Raw genomic sequence first — 18579 nt, 5'->3', positions numbered from 1 at the left:
GCATGGGGTGGGGTGCTAGATGCAAGGGCACCAGTGCCCCAGGTGCCAGGGCGGGCAGAGGATGTTGAAGTCCACCCAGCACATTACCTGGACTTGGCAATGAGCGTCTTGATCCTCTCCACCTTCTTCTGCTTCTCCTTCAACTCCTCGGGGCTCAGGGGAGTATCAGGCTCCAGGTCAATGTACCGTTCGGGGATGAGGACTTTGTCTGGTGTGGAGAGCTGGGGAGGGACCAAGGTCACCACCTCCGTTCTGTCCCCTTCCCACGCCCTCACCCCTACCCCCAGGCTTTCTCCCCCTCTGCCCTCCTGGAATTCACTCACCTCCTTATTGATGTCCACGTCGTAGTGCTGGGGCTCCAGCTCCATTTTGCGAAGCCGGGCAATTTCCTCCCTCGGCGTCTCATAGGCCTGCCCGCCAGGCTCCTCTGCCCGCAGGGCTGCCTCCAGGTTGGAGATGTCCACCTCGTGGATGCTACGGTGACGGCGCACCTAGGGGACAGTGCCATCATGACCACACGGGGACTCCGTCCCCTGCCGCTCATGCCTCCAGGCAGTCCTAAGCAGGCTTGTGTCCTCGCTGTCCCCGCTCGTCATGCCGATCTGGCCGCCACCCCACCGTTCCCACCGTGGGACAGCTAGCCTCCTGCCACGCTGCTTGTCCAAAGCTTGCCCACCTACAAAGGCCAAATGTCATCAATATGTCTGTCTCACTGGACTCGTTACTTCCTATCTGGCTGGACCCTACGTTCAGTCTGCGCCATCTCTCTTAGGCAGCTGGATTAGTGGATTCCTGTTACAGAAGCTCCAATCCACCAAGGAGACTGTAAGCCCTTTGAGGGCAGGACTTTTAATCCTGATTTCCTGTATTTCTGAAATGTGGTGGAAAGAAAAAAGGCAGATGCCTGGGGCTACTCCCAGCTCCACACTCAACAGCTGCGTGGCGCAGGAGTCCTGAATTTCTCCTGACTTGGTTTCCCTACATCTTAGACGGGGTGGTAATTCCTAACCTGGGAACTGAAAGAACTAAACAAAATAACGTGAGATTCGAGAACCACACGGCGCCACGTGGCAGGGCCCTATGACGACCCTCTTCGGTAGACCCGCCCCAGGGTCTACACGGAAAATGCTCTAGACACGCGTGTGAATGACGGCTCTCCCTGGGTGCTGAATTTTGCACTATGCTCTATTAACTGAATTTTGTATCATTCATTTCAACTGAAACAATCAACACACTCCCTTTTGTGAATTATTTTTCTTTAAACACAGACAAGGAACGCTTTGCTGCCGTGTATCTTCCGCCTAGTGGGGAAAAGGCTCCCCCCATTCTCCCAGGTGCCCAGCTTGGGTCCTTCCCGGCCCATCTCTCATGCCCCCCCACCCAGCTGCCCCAGACCAGGCCGGTCACGGACTGGGGGCGCGCCGTGTTCGGCAGATGCCCGGCCCGGCCTGCGGGAGGCTGGGAAGACTTTACCACTTTGTAAGCGGGCCGGGCAGCGGGGTCGGGGGCCGGGCTGGCTGGGCTGGCCGGGCTGGCCGGGAGCTGCAGGCTCCTCCGCTTCTCCTTCATAGAGCCGCTCTGATGCCTCCGCATGCGGTCGATCTGCTCCTCCACGCTCATCTTGACCTTGCCCTCAGTAGGGAACACGGCACTCTTGGGGCGCTCCTGCTGCAGGGGGAGAGCGGGCTCTGACAGGTGCTCATCCCCCCTCCCGCTTCCTCATCTGCCCTGATGCCTTCCATGTCCCTTCTCTGGGAAGCCTGTCTGTGGTGGGTAAAAGAATGGCCCCTAATGGGGCGCCTGGATGGCTCAGTGGGTTAAGCCCCTGCCTTCAGCTCAGGTCATGATCTCAGGGTCCTGGGATTGAGCCCCACATTGGGCTCTCTGCTCAGCAGGGAGCCTGCTTCCCTCTCTCTCTCTCTGCCTGCCTCTCTGCCTACTTGTGATTTCTCTGTCAAATAAATTTTTTTGTTAAATCTTAAAAAAAAAAGAATGGCCCCTAAAACACGTGGGCACGGCCTAACCCCCTAGAACCTGTGAATGTGACCTGATTTGGAAATAGGGTCTTTGTGGTGGTGGTTAAGGTAAGGATCTCGAGAGAAGAGTGTTGGGAATTGGAGTGGACCCTGCGTCCAGTCTTAGGTATCTTTGTAAGGGACAGGACGGAAGACACAGGGTAGAAGGTGATGTGAAGGTACAGGCAGGTACTGGGGTGCTTTGTCCACGAGCTGAGGAACACCAGCGACGGCCAGCAACACCTGACGCTGGGAGACGGGCATGGGATGAAAGCTCTCTCGGAGCCTCCCCAGGAACCAACCCTGGAGCCACCTCGATTTTGGACTTCCGACCTCTGCAACTGTGAGAGAATCAACTTCCTCTTGTTTTGAACCCCCAAGTGTGGGGGGCTTTGTTCATGTCCCAGAAGCCCTAAGAAATGAGTCTACTGCCTCAGGTCAGCCCCTTTGACTCTGATCACTGATGTTTGCTGGATTTGTAGTTCATCGCTGGCATATTATAATCATTTATTATATATTATATATTCCATGTTATAACATAGACTATTATAAGGGGCACCTGGGTGGCTCAGGCAGTTGAGCGTCTGCCTTCCGCTCAGGTCATGATCTCAGCGTCCTGGGAGCCTGCATCGGGCTCCCTGTTCATCAGGAGAATCTGCTTCTCCCTTCTCCCTCTGCAGCCCCCTCCCTGCTCATGCTCGCTCTCCCTCAAATTAAGAAATAAAATCTTTAAAAAAAAAAATAATTTTGGGGCGCCTGGGTGGCTCAGTGGGTTAAAGCCTCTGCCTTCGGCTCAGGTCATGATCTCAGGGTCCTGGGATCGAGCCCCGCATCGGGCTTTCTGCTCGGCAGAGAGCCTGCTTCCTCCTTTCTCCCTCTCTGCCTGCCTCTCTGCCTACTTGTAATCTCTGTCTGTCAAAATAAATAAATAAATCTTTAAAAAATAATAATAATAATAATAATTTTGCTAACTATTCTTTCTTATGTGTATCTTCCTTGTCCCTTGTCCCTTGATATGTCTCCCAGGTGGAAGACTTCTCCAGTGGGGCTGCTGCCGCCCTCCCACTTGTCTTGCCTTCCTCCTCCAGGTCTGGGTTTCTTGAATGGTGGACAGCTGAGGGGACACACAAAGGCCCCTGGAACCCCAGAGCAACTCAGGCCCACCCGGGCCCACAGGCTGTGCTCACCCGGGAGGACAGTCCATTGGTGAGCCCATCAGCACTCCTTCTCACCACCCTTAACGGCGTTAGCTCTTCATCGGCAGGCGACTTTGTCCGAGGAGGCACAATGCCAACTGTAGGGAGACAGAACGGCCAGTGGGCCTCTCTGAGAACAGCGGGGCAGGGAGACAGGGAGCCTGCTTCTCCATGGAGGCCCAGTCCCTCCTGTGGCAGAGAGGAAAGGCCCGGGATGGGTGTGCACTCGCTCTCTTTGGCTGTGAAGGAGCACCTCTCTGGGCTTTCTCTGACCCTTGGCTTTCCTTCTAGGGCAAGATGGGATAGCAAGTACCTTTGTTGAGAGCTGCCTCCACGTCTTGCCTGGTGGGCACGAGGTTGATGTCTCTAGCGGTGTCCAGGGGTGAGGTCTGGTGGGGGTCTTTCTTGCTCTGCTCATGGCTTGCCTTGGGCTGGGGGAAAAAAAATGAGAAGATGGTCCACGCTGTAGGGACCACTGGGAACGTGGCCCTCAGGGATGTTTCTTTGGTTTCAATGGTTGGAGCACAGAGCCTTGAAAACACAGGACGAGGAAACTCTGAGTGTGCCTGCTGGGAAGTGGGCAGGGACGCCAGGGAGCCTCCCACCCAGGCCACCTTAAGGCCGGCCAATGTTGGCTCATCTCGGGCAGTGAGGGCTCAGGACTTCCAGGAGGCCCTCAGCCAAGGCCCACAGAGAGGCCCCTCAACCTGACCAGGCCTCTTGGCGAGTGCCAAGAAGCACAGACTTGCTGTGCGCCAGAGTGGCCGGAGGAGGGGGGCTACAAGAACGAGGTTCTCTGAGGATTCTGTCAGGATCCCAGCCAAAACCTGAGCAAGAGAACCAGGTGGGCTTTGGCACCAAGATTCTGGGGGGGGCAGAAATGCACACTTAGCTTGAGGTCTTGCAGAATCATGGGACTAGAAGGGGTCTCAGACACCACCGGCACCCCCTCTAGGCTCCCACGGGATAGCTAAAGCATCTAAGTCTTCATGAGGGACACACAGAAAGACTGAGCCCGAGACCAGAAACACCAGTTCTGAGTCCAGTGACAGAGATGGGTGAGCCCCATCACCTCCCCTCGTCTGGGAAGCGGAGGTGACCCTGCCTCTCCGCCCTGCTCATCGGCAGCCAGCCCCTCGGGGGCTGCGTGCGTCCTGGCGGCTGAGCCGGGATGAGAACATGGCACCCAGTTTTAGACGCAGGACTACCCACCCGCAACCTCTTCCCGGCCTAACTGCACCTCTGTCCTGGGGAGGGAGGCTGGGGAGCCAGAACAGGGCAGCTTACAGCCCAGGGCCGACGAGACCCAAGAGGACACAGGAAAGGCAGAGAGACAGATAGCATGGCAGGACCGGGGTCTGAGGTCTGAGGAAGGGACTGGAATGGCACCAGCCGTGGCAGGTCCCTCGATCTCCCTCGCCTGCTCGCACTGGTAGGAAGTGGACACACCACCGCTCACAGCCAGGAGCTGCCCAGGAGCCTGGGCATGGGGTGGGGCGACACTCATTTTCCCCTCTGTCCACGGAGAGCAGAAAGAGGAAAGCCACCCTTTTCCTTATCCTAGAGTCCGACGGGGTGGCTGTGGGAAAATTACTATTGAAATGACAGAAAAATGGTTCCATGTCCTGCCTTGCCTCCTCACCTGCCCCTTTGCCCCGCTCCCTCCGCCCCTGCCCTCCAGGACCCAAGGGGGCTGGGTACCTGACCCCTGGCTGGTTCGCCAGTGCGGTGCCAGGCAGGGGAGCTGGGGTACGGCCGGAAGCGGCTCTCACTAGGGAGTGGTGGCACGTTTGGAGGAGACTCCAGGGGGACGTAGGCTTTGGGGAGGGGGGGCCGCGGCGGGCCGGGCTCCTGAGGCAGAGAGAAGCCAGAGCATTAGGAGGAAGGAGAGCAGCCACTGTGAGAGCAGGAGAAAAGAGTGTTAGCAGGAGACAGATGACATCGCGGGGACCCGGGGCCGGCCCCTGGACCACCCGACTCCCACCCGTGGCCTGGAGGGAGCTCCAGCTCCGGAGCGAACGCTCAGCCTGGCTTCAAGTCTCTCCTCGGCTGTGCCCCCACCTGTGTACTGCTCCCCACTGCCCCCCAATTTTCCTCCAAAGCTCCCTGCTCACTGGCCTCACCATCGCCCTGGGCACATCCGCACCCTCTGTCGTGGCTTCGGCCACCTCTGCTGCCCGGGGTGCATCTCGCTTGCTCCTCTACCTGTCCCAGTGAAGGTTCAACCTTCCCCTCGGAACATCAGGGTCGTTACGATCCACCCTGAGACACACACTGCCACGTTCCAGAGGCTGGTCGCTTCTTATACATCGGTCTCGGTCCCCGCCTGGACACTGGGCTCCACGGGAGAAGGGCCTCAGGCATGCGCGTGTATGTTTCCGAGAGGGCCGCACCGCATCCCTTGCCCCGTGTAGAGCCCCACGAGACACCAGCTAGGAAACCGCTCCCCACGCCCAGCCTCAACCCTCTCACATGCCGGGACAGTCCTAGATGTAAAGTCCCACTCAGCGCTGGGGATCTTTGTTAACCGTCCTTGTGCTTAGGAAGAGACTTCCCTGGACGGAGGCTGAAGATGACAGATGCCGATGAGGGCAAGTAAAGGGAAATCTGGAAGCAAGGTCCCAGACTGGGTATGGGAACGAGCACCCTAGACAGAAAGACACTAGGCCTGGAGGCCTCAGGGGCGGAGACGGGCACAGTCTGTGTCCTTCAGGCAGAAGAGGACCTGGTTCTCCCTCCCTCCCCCACCTACCTTCTACTCCATTTTCTCAGCTTACCTCGCTGGACCCGGGCTTGGTAGGGGACCCCTGGGAGCCGGACACCAGTGAAAAGGGGCTTAGGGGGCTGGTGAGACTGGCGGAGCTGAGAGGGCTGGCGGGGCTGTTGGAGCTGTAGGTGGCCGTGGGGCCGAGGCCTCCTGGGGGCAAGCAGAGAGGAGAGATGAGGGATGGATGGGGTAGGGGTGTGGCCTGGCATGGGGCTGGGCTCCGTGGGTGGAGGAGGCTGGGGAGGCCCCAGGGACGTGGGAGGGAGGTTTCAGGGCTACCCAGGCCTGAAGGAGGGACTTAGTCCAGGGCTTGGAGAGCAGGCTGGCCGCGGAGAAGCATGTTGGGCAGGGGTTAGATGATGGATGGAAAGGACACTGTTGCCTCTGACATGGCAAAGAAAGCCAGCCCAAGTCCCAGCACTTCCGATCACCACCTGGCCCACAGGCTTGGGTGGGGGTGGGGTGGGGAGGCCCAGGTGCTCTTTGACATTTTCTGGGGACGAATCTAGACTATCAGGGTCCACGAGGTCCCTGGGTGGTATGTCTGGTCTGTTCTGGGCAGAAAGGAAGGAATAAGGGACCCCTACCTACTATCTCCGGGACAGATCCCAGAAGCCTGAGAAGGCCCTGACTAGCTCCGAGCCCAGAGTGAGGGCCTGGAGAGGGGGGAGTATGAGAGATGTGGGATGGAAGCCAAAGACCAGAGCATTTCCGGCGGAGAAGGCTCCCACCTCGGTGCTTGGCCGTGTCCGTGCCCCGGGATGGGTTATTCTTCCTCAGCCCCTCCATCACGTCCTGGATCCTCCAGATCTCCTTCTGGATTTGCCGGTTGACCACCTCATTCTGGAACCACACGAGAGCGGGTCAAGGGAGGTGGCCACGAGGAGTGCGCCAGCCTTTTCCCTGCATCCCTCTGGGCCGGCAGGAGGCAGGGCCCTGCGTACATGCTCACAAGTCCCTTTGGCGTGTTCATCTTTCCTGTGGAAAAGCCCCAGAGGAGAGGGCCCAGTCATCACAGCCCAGAGCCCCTTTAGGTAAACCTGCAGCCTCAGCTTCCCTGGGGAGATCAGGGTGGTCTTGGAGCAAATGCCCCTCTAGGTAGACACTTGAGGGTAGCGCGTTGTCAGGGCAAGGGTATACAATTGACTAACGTTCCTTCTAGCCAAACGGCCCTTTTGTAATACCGACACCTAATGTCTGCCGAAGTAGCCACGAATTTGTTCGGTTAGAGTTTTCCGAGAGCCCTCGGAAAAATCACAGCTACCGCCTATTTAGCCTCCCTGCGGTCCTCCACCCCACACGCCAGGCCTGGCACGGGGCCTCGAGTACACTAACTCCTTCCGGCTGCACAAGAACTCTGTGCAGCACAGGCCTCAGGTGTCCCGACTTTGGAGATGGAGAGACTTGTGCCCATGACCCTGTTAGTAAGCAGTGTGACCCCCTTCTGAGTCTGGGTCTGTCCGTCTCGAGAGCTGGTGCCCTCGACCAGGATGCTCTCTGACCCCCTAAAATGTTCGTATTGCAAGTCAGGCTTGCCTGCAGGACACAGAGGCATTCAGGTGCGCTGGACCCGGAGGGCCTTCACCTCCCCCTCCCTAACCAGCTGCAAGGGGGGTGGTAAGTTTCATCACCCGGAGGAAACTAGGGGAAGTGGGGGGCAGGACCTGCGTCGGAGAGACAGGGCTTGCAAAGCTAGAGAGAGCAGATGCAGGGCCGGTGTAGAGAAGATCAAAGGAGGAAAAGAACAGGAACTCCTCAAGGTCAATGTGCGAGGTCTCCTGCCTCCAAGCAGTGTTCCTAACCCGTCCTGGGAAGGGAACGCTGCTTCCTATCTCAAAGGTCCTGAGTGGCTGCCTCCCGCACCGACTTCTCCTTCTGAGGTCGTGAGAGACAGCTGCACATAGGCCCACGGCTCTACCCACATGTGGACTGAAACCCTTATCCAGACCTACATCCTTATCTATCTCAATGGGTTCAGTCCTTCCAGTCATAAAGTATCTTCGTCTAATGCAGCGCTCTCATGTTTCTACTTTACTCCTTTCTCATGATCTGATGGAACTAAAGAAGATTCCACACGGTCTTCATCCCGAGTGTATGTTTTACGTGGATGTGTAAAGACAGACGCCCTGTCTCAAGTCTCTGAAATCTCAGAAGCAAGAAAGGAAGCCCCTTTGGCCCAAAGAAGGGAAGGCACACTGACCCCCTCCTGCCCAGGGGCCCTCTTCACCTGGACGTCCAAATTGAGCTGTTCCCAGAGGTCATCGTGCAGGGCGGACACCTCTGACTCAAGGCTCTCATACTCTACGGTGCTGTTCGTCAGGGCCTGCAACGGGGGGCGGCTTTACTGAGACAGCAGCCATTGCCAAAGCCTTCCTCCCCACCCATCCCTACACAGGGCCCAGGGTCAGGGCACCTGGGGTCTCGCAGGGCTTAGAGGAGAGCACAGACGGACAGGAGGACAGGGCCCAGAGCTGAGACATTCTGATGATAGCATAACGGTGGCCCACCAGATTGTAGGCTAAAACACAGAAACCAGAATCCTCTCCGGATGTGGGGGATGGGATCATACCATGCCCACCCGCTCCTGGTCTCCCCAGACTGGGTGACCCCAAGCGGAGGGCAAGAAGAGAGGAAACCCAAAGGTGTCTGCTCCCTGGGGGTTAGAGACCTTCCTCCTTTCTGGGCCATGTTTTGCTGGGCCTTTGGCCGCAGCACCCCAGAACTCTCCGGGCAGTCGGTCCTGCAGCGTCTGCCCTAAACCCACAGCAAATGACCGAGCCAGCAGCCTGGCGCCAGTGTCCCAGTTCTCCAGGGGAGAGGACAGAGGAGGCAGCAAAGCTGTGAAAGCAACCCACGAGATAAGGAGCCCTGGACCTCACCCTGTCCCGAACAACAGCAGGGCAGGAGCGGTTTGGGGCAAAGAAGCCTGTTTCCTTGCCGGAGACTCTATGGAGCGAGCTGGCCGGCACGGTCGCTGCCTATCTGCAGGGCACTATTAACATGAAGTTCTTTTGTTTCTGCCCTTTTGGGTGCTCCTGGCCACCGAGTTGAGTTGGAAACGAGACAGCACAGCCCGGGAGGGGTGGCCCTCCTGTCCCGGTGCAGACGGCCAGACCAGGGGATGGGAGGCAGGGGGAGCGGTGTTACCGTGGTGGCCTGGGACAGCTCCACCCGGATGTTGATGAGCTGGTTCTGTAGGGACTCTTTCTTGTGCAGCAGCTTCTCGGGGTAGGCAGGCTGGTTCCCAAACATCTCCAGCTCCTGGTGGGTCCCCATCAAGGCACTTTCCAGGCTCTCCTGAAGAAAGGCAGGGGAATGGCCGTCAGCGGCTCTGATGACTCCTCTCCGAGCCCCAGCAGTTCAACCCAGCACCTTCGTGGAGGTTGTCCCTACCGGCCAGGCCCACAGAAGAGCTTCCGCAGTCCCAGTTAGGGAGAGGCCAGAAGTTTAAGACAGGGTTCTGTCAGCTCCGAGTGGAGACGGCTCCCCACACACCCCCAACTCCAGGCGCACCCCCGGCTCTCACCTTCTCAGCTCGGAGCTGCTGCACCAGCCGGTCCTGCTCCCTCACCACCTTGTTCTGCTCGCACAACTTGCCCAGCAGCTTCTGGGGGCCCGAGGAGGTGGGGGGAAGGGAGGGAGAGAGAAGGGGGTGAAGGACATGGTTTTGACAGGGACCTGGGAAATGGGTCGGCAGGGCCTGGCCTCTGGATACCGCCTCCTCTCCCCTGCTGAGGAACCCTAGGCCTTCTTCACTTTGACCTTGGAGGCTCCTGGGAACGGAAAGATGATCTTCACCTCGGGAGACTCCCCAAGGACCTACTGAGAGGGGAGATGGGCTTATTCTCTGAGGAAGTCAGTCAGTGGAGAGGGGAGTTAGATGTTAAGGTCCTGTATCCCCCTTCTCCTAGGGGTTCCAGTTCCCGAAGGGCTGAGGAGATAATGTGGCTGGCCTCCGGGGCCTCCCAGAGGGGCACGGGTGGGAGTACACGGGGCGTCTGAACCAGCAGTGTTAGGAAAACCAGTGACCCACGTAAATGGTTCCGCAGGCTCAGAGGACTTTTCCCCCCTCCTTCCAGGGTCTCAGAATGGCTGACACTGGGATCCTCCTGAGGTCTGGCCCTTGCCTGGATGGAAAGTCTCCCAGGCTTCCTGGGTAGATCCATGACCCAGGCAAGACCAGGGGTGATGGGGAGGAAGTTCTAGAAAGACTTAGGCTTTCCAATATCCATGCCTTTATTCATGCCATTCCTCAAATACCCCCGTGACTCATTTCTAATGGCTTGTCTTCTGGGCCTTTTCACTTCCCGGCCCAGCTCACCTGTTACCTGCTTTTGTCCCTGACCCACCAGTCCACATGGTCTCACTGCCCTGCCCTCCTGCAGAACCCACTGTCCGTGCCCTTTGGCCATGAACCATAAGGGGCCACCTGCTGCTACCTGGCATCTCCCACTACCCAGGGCAGGGCCGTGTGCTTCCCTCTTGTGGTCCAGGGGTGACTGCCACGCTGGACACAGCACAGCCTGGCCTCTGCCCCTCGTAATGAAGTCTGTGTTCCTGGAATAAGCAGATCCCACTGCTGGAGACACGAGGGTCTAGGGCTCCATGGGGAAACACACACAGCCAGCACGGGAAGTGGGGAGGGGGGAGGAACCAAAAAAGAAGGGGTATGAGGAAGGGGCAGGCAGAAAGTTGTCTTTGTGCTGGGAGAGGGCATGAGTCAAGGCAGGAAGAACCACCAGGAGGACAGAGATGAACGGAGGAAAAGCCCCAGCGGAGGAGAGCGAGGATGAGGATGACAGCGGGAGGGACTGGAGAGGACAGAGGAGCAGGAGAGCTGCTCTTACATCTGTGTCTTGCTCGTTTAACTTGTAGGTGTGGAGACCGTCCCGGAACACTTCTGGGTACGGAGGGACCTGCAGGAACACGAGGCCGGTTATAGCAGCAGGGGACCGGTGGGGCGTGCGGGGACGGAAAAGCGGACAGCCCTTGCTCCATTCTTGTCGGAGACCATGGTCCTGGTAGCTTCCACTCCGGGACCCCGAGCTAATTCTTTGTTCTGGGAAGCCTGACGTGGCCCCGTCTAGGTTCCTCCGCATTGTTTAGGCTAATTTCTGGAGATAGTGACGCTGCTCAGCTCCGACTCAGGATCTCCTCTTTCCCCACCCCCAAGCTCTAGATCTACCATTGAGAGGGACTCCAGGGGTGTAGACATCCCGGATGGCTTATTGGGAACAGGCCTGAGAACAGCGGTTAACCATTGGCCGTTTTTGAGGATGAGACGTGGGGAAATGGAAAAAGCACCAGAAACATTGGAGAAAGTATCTTGGTAGATTGCGCAGCAGTCCTGGGGGGGCTTGTGCTTACACCAGCAAATGCTGCCCAGCCTTGGTGAAGCATCCCGAGACCACAGCACATTCTATACAAGTGGGGCATCGGATGGTTCCATGGCACACCCTCGTGCCCTGTACCCCAAAGACGTCTGTGGAGAAGCTACCCGACATGAAACAGAAGTCCTGGACATTAAAGAGCAGATTTGCAGTCGCTGGCATGAAATGGGATGGCGGGGCCGGCTATCTTGATGGTCTGAGCAATGGGCCTTGGGTTCACCCATGAACATGAAGAATGGAGGAGACACAGTGAAATTAGGGACACACGGGAGCCTGGGACATGAGGCCTGGCGGATGGGCGGGTGGGGCAGAGCACACCCAGCCCAATGGCTGGACTAGACCATGCACGAGCAGCTGAGATGGAGGCTGGCGGGGGCCATGCTGCCAGGCGGAGGTCTTACTTGCATGAAGATCTGGGCCCTGGGGGAGGAGTTCTCCACCATGCGGTTCACCATACTGATGAGAGTCTCGCTCTCACTCATCTGCAGCGGAGGAAGGAATGGACGATTCAAACTCGCACCCCCGCGGAGCTCTCGCCCCATCTCCTGCCTGGGCTCACTTTCCCGGAACAGGAAAGGGCAGCTCGTCCTGGGGTCTCCGGCTCCCTCTGCTTGACCTTACCCGTCGCTCACCCCTTGTGAGCTCTGTCCCAGGACCAGCACTGAAGGTGCCCCGAGGCGAGGCCACAGAAGGGGGGGCTGGGGCTGTTGTGCCCTTGCTCCCTGGCCCCGAAGAGACCCCCTTGCCCAGTGATACTTCCCCTGGGGTGCCTGAGAGGTGCGGGTCTCATTCACACCGGCCGAGGTCAACTCCCTGCCCCGGCTCTCTTTCCTCACGCCATTTTGGTCAAAGACTGCACAGGCAGATGGGAAAACCCATCTCCCCGCATTCGAACTAAGTCAAACAGCTAAGCAAGAAAACCTGGGGCTGTTCTTCGGATGGGCCTTCACAGAGAGGCAGGCAGTCTCTCTCCCCGACCCCTGCCCACTTCTTGGCTCTAGAGTAGAAAGGATTGCTAAACACGGTTTCCAGAGCTGGGCTGGTAGCATCCATGCTGATCTTGGATGGCGCTAGGGAGCAAATAAGGAGGCCAAAACAAGCAAGCCGCGTTAAAGGGACACCAGATACTCGAGCACTGTTCTCTGATACGTTCTCTTTGTGTTTCAAAAATCATTAGGAACATGGAGGGGGAAAGACTACTTGGCAAATGAAAAAGAAAGAAATGAAGAAGGGCAGGGGAGAGGGAGGCAGGGGGGCGGAGGGAGAGAGGGAAGACAAGCCAAATAAATCAGCTAGAGATGCCATCATTTCCCCCCCTGGTTCCAGGGCGACAGCAAATCAAAAATTGAAAACATTAGGGACTGTCCTTGGCTATGTCCCTTTAACTCAACTGACCTACCGGACAAGGTAGCAGAAGACAGAGGGAAGTTGTGTGGGAAAAGCTTTGGGGTAGAGGAGGTGAGTGAGGGAAGGGACGCAGCCACGTTAGGGCAGAGTTTCTGGGGTCAGAGTTTGGGAGGCCCTCACGTTTTTGCCTCTTACCTCCCCCACCTTCGTTGGCCCCACATGTATTTTGACTCTTATTGGTTTAGGCAGCAACCCAAAGGCAGCCTTGCTTCTGTGCGCTGGGGACGGGTGAGGGGCACCCAGCCACCCCCATCGGGAAACGCTTTCCTAGGATCTGATCTCTCTACCTTTTTAGCCCACTTGGGAGTTTTTCTCAATGACATCAAGTGTCATTTAAAAGGATTTCCAAAGAGCAGTTGTAGTAGGAGGTTGAGTCTTCGTAAAATAGTTCACAGTCAACAGGACATCAGCCCCATTTTCTGGAAGGATCTGAACTCAAGTCAGTCCGTTTTCTTGGAGTCATGTGTGTTTGAGGCCATGTTTATTGTGCATGGGGCATGCATGTGCAATGTGTGTGGGATTGTATATGATGTGTGTATACGTGTGTGTGTGTGTGTGTGTGTGTGTGTGTGTGGTGTCTGTGTAGGACCTGCTAACACACCAGGCTTCGAGAGGGCAAAGGAGGCCCAGGCTTTGCCTGGACACCCACAGACTTCACGGCTCACCCAACCACTGGATCTCAAGCACTAAAGGAGGGAAGAAAGAATGTTCTCGCCCTGGCCTGCTCCCATTCACACTGGGGCTTTGGGGATCTCTCAGCCCACAAGGGCTTTGCCTCTAGGATTCCTCTGTGCCACCTTCCGTCTGTCCAAAATGTCAAATTTTGTGAGAAACGACCCAGCACAGGGCCTCCTACATCATAAAGGTGCTCAAGTAATATTTTTAAATTGAGTATCAGAAGGCAAAGAATAAAATCGCCGCCCCCTGACAGCGCTAGCTAGCATGCATGCTCTTACGTGATCCTCCAGCAGCTCTGGGAGGTGGGAAAGGCAGGTTCTACAATGTCCAGTTTATGAGTGAGAAAACAAAGGCCCAGAGAGATGAAGAGACAATTTGAAGTAAAAAAAAAAAAGGCATAACAAAAACTACTGTAAATGGCAGAGCTGGGACTAGAAGGTCTGACTCCACGATCTGGACTCTGTTTTGTAAGTTGGTTCCACACCCAGCATGGAGCCCAACACGGGGCTTGAACTCATGACCCCGAGATCAAGACCTGAGCTGAAATCAAGAGTCGGAGACTTAACCCACTGAGTCAACCAGGTGCCCCTGGACTCTTATCAGAAAAAACTCCCTTTTAAGATTATTATCCTTTATCTAGAGGAGGCCCTCTGAAAGGTTATTTCTGAAGCTCCCAGCCTAAGGGCCCAGCCTGTCCATGAGGGCAGAAGCCCCTGGAGGGCCCAGCTGTGGCACTGAATGATGGCACACTGTAGGTGGGTCGCGGACAGGGCAGCCTGCCCAGGAGCCCCGAGGCCACTCAGCCCTGCTCCTCCCTCCTCCCAGCACTGTAGCGCCTGCTTCCTGCTGGGGCCAGCCCACACTGCCCACTGCCGGTCTGGGTTGGCAGCCTGAGACTCAGCCTCATGTGGACTGGAATACTCATGCTGTGGACACCACCTGCTGCTTCTGGAACCGAAATGCAAGGTCCAAGGGTGACCCCACCAAGGCACAGAGGCCTGTGAAATGACAGGTTATGTGGTATATGACTTGTGTCTAGAACCACCAGCGGCTACAGCGATAGCCTCTGATTTCAAGTTTAAGGTTCCTTCTGCAACTTTAAGAGCATAAAACCATCCTCCTGGGCTTTGACTGCTCCTTCATATATCAGACGTCCCCTCTGCTATAAACTGGGTCAAAAGCTCAGAGTCACGTTCCAAGCTCCGCCATTCGCTAGCTGTGTGTCCTTGGCATGTTACTTAACCCCTCTGTTTCTTTTGTGTTACCGGTTCTAGAAGGGGGATAACAACAGTCCCCACCCTGCCGTGTTGTTATACAGATTAAGTGCTTCAGGGTGGCTAAGGAACCCAGAACAGCGCGCGGCGCAGAGAAAGCACCCGGTGATGGTGACTGACGGCCACTACTATGGCCACTACACTCTAAGGTCATTTTTACCACCTCCAGCCGCCTCCACCGGGCCACGCTGGGCATGCCCAGGTCCCCTGTGATTTGTAGCAATGCCCAGCATCCTGACCTCCCAGCGTGTCTCAACGCCAGGGAGTGTCGGAGCCCCTCAGCCTCCAAAGGCAAGGCAGCCCATGGTTAGAGCCTGGAGCGGGGTCTCCGCCGCCAATCACATCCATCTATGGGAACACTCGCAGACCCTTCCAGATGAGACGAGGTTGCCTACACTCCCTCTGTCTACCACGTGGAATTCTCCAGGAGAACGCAAGCCTCGTAGGCAAAAGAACTTGGCAGAGGAGCTAACAAATATATGGGCTAATATGAATTTAAAAAACCATCCTAGGGCAAGTCTGTAGTCCTCCGTTTATAAACTGTGGAGTTTAACAACAACCTGTGAACTAGGATAGATAATTTCCCAGATTCAGGGGGCACGGAACCCCTTGCATTTTAGGCGGAGCTTGGCGGCTCACCTCCCCCCCACCCTCTCTGCCACTCTTTGCTAGCAGAAATGCAAATTCCCGCCTCCCCGCAACCCCACCCCCACCCCGGCCAGTTCCATCTGGCCTAAACGATTGGAAGGTGGCATTAATTATTCATGCGGTCATGTCTTCCTCTCCTTTCCCCAGGAAACTCTCAGCGGCCCTAAAGGGCTTTGAGGAGAAGGGGCGTGAAGGCTCAAAACCAAAGTATAAGCCACTTTGTTGTCTCCTGGTGTTGCCAACAAAGGTTGTCAAATGGATGGACGAGGAGGAGGTGGGGGGAGCAGGGAGACAGACGGGAGGGCAGGGGAATGGCGAGGGGGCACCAGCTCTGCCTACCTGCTGATCCAAATACTCTAGGTTTCTTTGCAACTGAAGGTCTAAAAGTTCATCCTACCCGGAGCCCGAAGCCCAACAGGAACAAGACAACAGAAAACAATAAAGAGGAAGCAAAGCAGTTAAGAGTTAGCTGGGGGGCAAGGTCAAAGAGAGGCCTCTGTGTGCCCTTGAGGAGTTCTGGGGAAGGGATGGGATGAGGCTGGGGCAGGCACCAAGTTGTCTACTGGATGCCCAGCTAGAGGAGGGACTCCCTGGGGCCCCAGCTGCGGGCTCCTGGTCCGCCTGGCCCTCCCGTGGGAGAGGGAAGCACCACCGAAACCATCTAGTCAGCCCTCCCTAGCAGCTCCTGAGTTTTCCAGAAGAATCCATTGTCTCTAGATGGGTACTGAGCTGTGTGTGGGGGCTAGAGCCTGGGCAGAGAAGGATCAAGGGGAAGGAAGGGAGGGGCACTGTCCATGCCTGCAGGGGCTCCTCCACCGCGGCCTCCTGGGGCTCTGCAGGGATAGGCGGCAGCAACAAGCCTTTGAGGACAAGGACTCCGCCTGTTGGTTCCAGCGCCCCCCCACCGCACCCCACATCCTAGGTGGGGCATCTGTATCCGGCTCTCCAGAGGGAGACAGAAACTCCCTGGAGAACAAATTCCAGGGAAAGACAAGTAGAAAGCAAGGGAAAAAGGAGGAAAAGACATAATATGGAAAATTTTTTCTTCCTTAATCCCACCACTTGTCTTTTTCCCCATAAGTAGCACTCCAGGCAAGGACAGGCTTAGAAAAAATGCCTGTTATTGGACACTCAGGCCTGACTTTTCTTCCTAGGCCATAACCCAAGCCCCACCCCGAGCAGGCCCCTCCATGTGCTGGACAGGAGGCTGTTGTGGGGTGGAGAGGATCAGGACATCACATGCCTCCAGATCTCATCCCTGCTCCTCTACCTTGTGTCCCAGAGATGGGGTAACTTGGTCTCAAACTCTGCATTGGGGTCAGAGTCGTGGCCGGGAGGGAATAGGTATCCAGAGGCTGCTAGAAACCAGGAGGGCCAGGCACCAGGCACAGAGGATCCCTGTGGCTGTTCCAGTTTGGCCCCGCCCTGGGAGGAGAGGTTCTGCGGGAAGTGGACAGGAGGAGAGGACGTACCATCTTATCGTGGACCGTGGGGGATGATGGGTAGTTGTAGGGGAACAGTCCTGCAGGGACTGGCCGCCTGTCTCCCAGGTAATCATACTGGAAGAGAAAGGGAATTGGAGAGGTGAGGGGGTCTGGCTGGGACACAGACTTCCCCAACAACTGAAGTTCAAGGTCAGGGATGCTTTTATTCTGTCCCAGAGCAGATGCCAAATTAAAATGGACAGCATTTATCCACTGCAATATCCTCGCGCTGACCTTTCTGGTCCTCGAGATTTGCAAAGACAGAACCCTCTCTGCCCTCTAACACAGGATCAGGGTTCCAGGAGTGACCTGGGGACGGGCACCAACAGCAATGCTCCTACTCAGGGGTCAAAGCGAATCCCCCGAAGCAGCTCTCTCATGGACAGACCCGCAGGGCCAGTGGCTCCCCTGGGCATCATCGTGGCTCCTGCCAACATACAGTGTGTGTCCCCATAGGACACAGTGACCCCGAGTCCCAGATGCCCCCACACCTCCGCCTCTCCTCTGCAGACAGGCTTCTGGGGGATGTCAGGGGATGAGGAAGGAAGGGCAGGCTGGTGGCTCACCTTGGGTGAGCTGATGGATCGCCTCATCACGTAGGCAGCAGGGTCGGCATAGATGTCCTCACTGCGAGGTGGCAGGCGCTCAAAGCGGGCACTGGGTGAGCGGACGGGGGAGTAAATGCGGGCACGGCTGTAGGAGCCCTGGCTGGGCGAGCGGGGCACAGAGTGGGAGCGGGGCTGCAAGGACAGGCGGCGCAGGGAGCTGGAGGCGGCATCCAGCTCGTCGTAATAGAGGGGCTGCCGGGAGGGGGAGGGGCCGGGGAGCCAGACGGTGCCATCCTGCCGCCCGTAGCCCGGGGGCTCCTTCCACTCCCGCAGCTGGAAGGCAGGGCCACCTCCGTTGCGGAAGGAGTGGCGCTTGTCCTCCAGCGCCCAGGGTGGGCTGATCCGATCATAGGCCGGCATGGAGCAGATGCTGTCCGGCCGCACCCCTGGTGGGTAGTACTGGTAATCGTCGGGGTACTGGGTGGAGTAGGGGCTGTAATACTCAGGGACCCTGCGGGACACGGGGTAGAACCTAGAGGGACTGGGAGAGAGAGAGGACACTGTGAGAAAGCCAGACAAAATGAGTGCAACCCCACCCACCCTGCTGTGCCCGAGGCCCACCTCCAGGTCCTCCAGCCCAGAGCAGGGTGTGAGCAGGTGAATGGTGCCCACCCCCCACGCCTGACCCTGGCAGCTCACAGAGGCAGCCACTCCCTGGGCACTGAGCCTGGCTTCCGGGGGTGCAGGGGAAGCTCCCTCAAACCTTCCTCCCTCAACCAGCAACCCCAGGCTGGAAATTTCACATTCAGAGTTTCCATCTTTGTCTTTTTAAAACAAAATAGTCTGGGGAGGAACTTTAAGCCTTATTAGCTGTCTCTCTCCCAGCACGAGAGCCACGTATCAGATCTTTTCCAGAGCGGTACAGGCAGAAAGAAGGTGAGTGTACTGGGCACTGGGGAGGGCGAAAGAGGAGGGACAAAAGGGCAGCTTCCCGGTTTGATGTTTTCGTTAAGGAAGGGACCAGTAGGTTCCTGGGGCTCATCCCAAGCAAGGCGCTCTCCCCGGAGCCGGCCAGGTGTCCCAGGCAGCGGAGCAGCAGCAGGGAGCAGCCTTCCTGTGGCCGGCTGTCCCCTGCGTGCGGGGAGATGCCCACCCCCGCGGGGAAGGAGCTG

The 18579-nt window shown here is 57.2% G+C and overlaps 1 protein-coding gene across 18 annotated transcripts in view; it reads right to left on the bottom strand.

Annotated features, from left to right (window-relative positions):
- PLEKHA6 (pleckstrin homology domain containing A6) overlaps positions 1–18579 on the bottom strand; it is a 140957-nt gene that overhangs the window by 9774 nt on the left and 112604 nt on the right. For 9 of the 18 annotated variants that reach the window (XM_045982824.1, XM_045982828.1, XM_045982827.1 and 6 more), the window contains 16 exons: positions 17426–17948; positions 16848–16934; positions 15715–15768; positions 11770–11850; positions 10826–10894; positions 9505–9585; positions 9126–9275; positions 8206–8301; positions 6710–6821; positions 5989–6128; positions 4913–5062; positions 3525–3642; positions 3203–3309; positions 1474–1668; positions 324–491; positions 88–221 (listed from right to left, as the gene is read on the bottom strand). In XM_045982824.1, the coding sequence (XP_045838780.1) occupies positions 88–221; positions 324–491; positions 1474–1668; positions 3203–3309; positions 3525–3642; positions 4913–5062; positions 5989–6128; positions 6710–6821; positions 8206–8301; positions 9126–9275; positions 9505–9585; positions 10826–10894; positions 11770–11850; positions 15715–15768; positions 16848–16934; positions 17426–17948 (2265 nt within the window). The remainder of the gene's footprint in view (positions 1–87; positions 222–323; positions 492–1473; positions 1669–3202; positions 3310–3524; positions 3643–4912; positions 5063–5988; positions 6129–6709; positions 6822–8205; positions 8302–9125; positions 9276–9504; positions 9586–10825; positions 10895–11769; positions 11851–15714; positions 15769–16847; positions 16935–17425; positions 17949–18579) is intronic. The other 9 variants (XM_045982825.1, XM_045982831.1, XM_045982829.1 and 6 more) reach the window with 9 other exon arrangements.

This window comes from Meles meles, chromosome 17 (assembly GCF_922984935.1).
Source record: "Meles meles chromosome 17, mMelMel3.1 paternal haplotype, whole genome shotgun sequence".
Lineage (NCBI taxonomy): Eukaryota > Metazoa > Chordata > Mammalia > Carnivora > Mustelidae > Meles > Meles meles.
This window is presented reverse-complemented; position numbering and strand designations above follow the sequence as displayed.